Raw genomic sequence first — 1,993 nt, 5'->3', positions numbered from 1 at the left:
CCATTTTTTGTTTTGGAGTGATATGAGGCCCGGACATATTTTCAAGAGATTCTCCCATTAGCTTCACATAAAAACAAGCTGCAGATAATACATGAGAGACCTCGACATAGCCTCTGACCTAGAATAGTAAACTTGTCTGACACTCTCTCAGCCACAATCTTGTCTTTCCCCTTATACGAGATGTGGCATTTGAAGATTGCACCCTTGTGAATGGACAGGTTGGGTATAAATGTGACGGAGAAGAAGAGCTGTTTCAATGAGCTGGAGGACGAGCGAGGTGACATCTGAGTATGTAGCTTGTAATATCCTGAGGCAGTAGAGGGCAGCAGAGAACTTTTCTCTGACACCACAGATACACGAGAGGTGCGAGGAGTGTAGGCTGCGGAGCAAAAAGGGCCATATTTTTTCTCTGTGAGAGAGAGAAGGTGAGAAAGAGAGAGAGAGAGGGTGAAACATACACAGACAGCCACTTTATGATAATAAAGGTTCATATTTTGCATATCACATGTGCAAAACCACCACTTTCATATCCACTAAATCTGTAACTTTAATATAATCTGTATTTGTCCCTTTGACTTAATGAAAACAGTGCAGAAACAATTAGTTTAATGTCAATTTCAAACATCAGTAAAGTAGGGGTTGCATAACTAGATCATTAGTTCTGTCACTATACTAGGTCCGAATCACATGTTGCACTTGCTTCAGTTGCACAAAATTAATTTGTCCACATTCAAAGTAGTTATGTGTCATTAAACTGTAATGGCCAAAAGGTTCGCCTACTAGTTGACTAGTAGAGGTGAAGGTAAATGCGAAGTGGTCTTAGTCGGCTGATACCTTTGTATGAAGTATCTGTGATGGGAACATCATTCAGAAACCATGTAGTTTGTACCTTCTCTGCCAACTTGCCTTCCACACTGATGGTGACTCTGCCTTTCTTACCCACAACCACCCTGGGTGGCAGAACAATCGCTGAGACATTCAGAGACTTCAGCTTCTCTGAGAAAATAAGAAGATGTTAAATTGTTAGCATTTCTATTCTATTTAGCTCAACCACATTCTGCCATCATCATTATGACACATTTATACATAGCATCTGAAAATTTTACATTTGTAAACTACATAAACTCTACACTTGTAGAAAACATATCTGTACATTCATTAAAACAATTATATATGTTTTTTCTTCTATGTTTCTACTCCTGTATTATATTGCATTATTTAATTTTCAGTTTTTCTTATATTAGTGTTATATTTCATCTCTACTGTGTAATTCCTATGTATGTCTGCACTATCATGTACGTTGCAATATGTCTGTACTTTCTTCTGCACTGGTAGCTCCTGTCGCCAAGACAAATTCCTTGTGTGTGTAAACAACACACACTTGGCAATAAAGCTCTTTCTGACTTACTCATAATCATTAGCAATTATCCTGGGCTGTGACATTCAAGGCATAGTTCACCCAAAAATGAAAATTCCCAAACCTGTATGAGTTTCTTTCTTCTGTTGAACATAAAAAGATATTTTGAAGAAAACTGTTGCTGGTAGCCATCGACTTCCATTGTACGGAAGAAAAAAATACTATGGGAATCAATGGGGACCAGAAACTTGTTTGGTTTCCAACATTTTTTTTTTGTGTTCCACTGAAGAAAAAAATTCATTCACATTTCGAACAACTAGAGGGTGAGTAAATTATAAAAAAGAAATGTATTTTTTGGGTGACTATCCCTTTAAAGGGCAGATGGAGAAAATATAGAGTTCTGGCATGAAACTCTAGATGGCGCAGTCCGATAGGTCTAACGCAATCTGACCTAATGACATCATTATCACATGGCACAGCTGATTGGTTCTCTCCTGTATCGGTAGCCAATGAGCTCGCTGCTCAACATTTAAATATATGACTAGCGCTTGCCGTAGCAGTTGCAGCATGCTTCAAAAACCCTCCACCTTCCCCAGCTCCACCTGTATAGATCTGCTATGAGGTGATTCATGTATG

At 38.6% G+C, this 1,993-nt stretch overlaps 1 protein-coding gene across 1 annotated transcript in view; it reads right to left on the bottom strand.

Annotated features, from left to right (window-relative positions):
• LOC107708966 (uncharacterized) overlaps positions 1-1,993 on the bottom strand; it is a 23,886-nt gene that overhangs the window by 4,669 nt on the left and 17,224 nt on the right. Inside the window, exons 6-7 of the mRNA XM_016513344.1 lie at positions 835-996; positions 119-409 (exon numbers count right to left, since the gene is read on the bottom strand). Coding sequence (XP_016368830.1) covers positions 119-409; positions 835-996 — 453 coding nt within the window. The remainder of the gene's footprint in view (positions 1-118; positions 410-834; positions 997-1,993) is intronic.

The sequence above is a fragment of the Sinocyclocheilus rhinocerous genome, unplaced genomic scaffold, assembly GCF_001515625.1.
Source record: "Sinocyclocheilus rhinocerous isolate Xijiao unplaced genomic scaffold, SAMN03320098_v1.1 scaffold24, whole genome shotgun sequence".
NCBI lineage: Eukaryota > Metazoa > Chordata > Actinopteri > Cypriniformes > Cyprinidae > Sinocyclocheilus > Sinocyclocheilus rhinocerous.
This window is presented reverse-complemented; position numbering and strand designations above follow the sequence as displayed.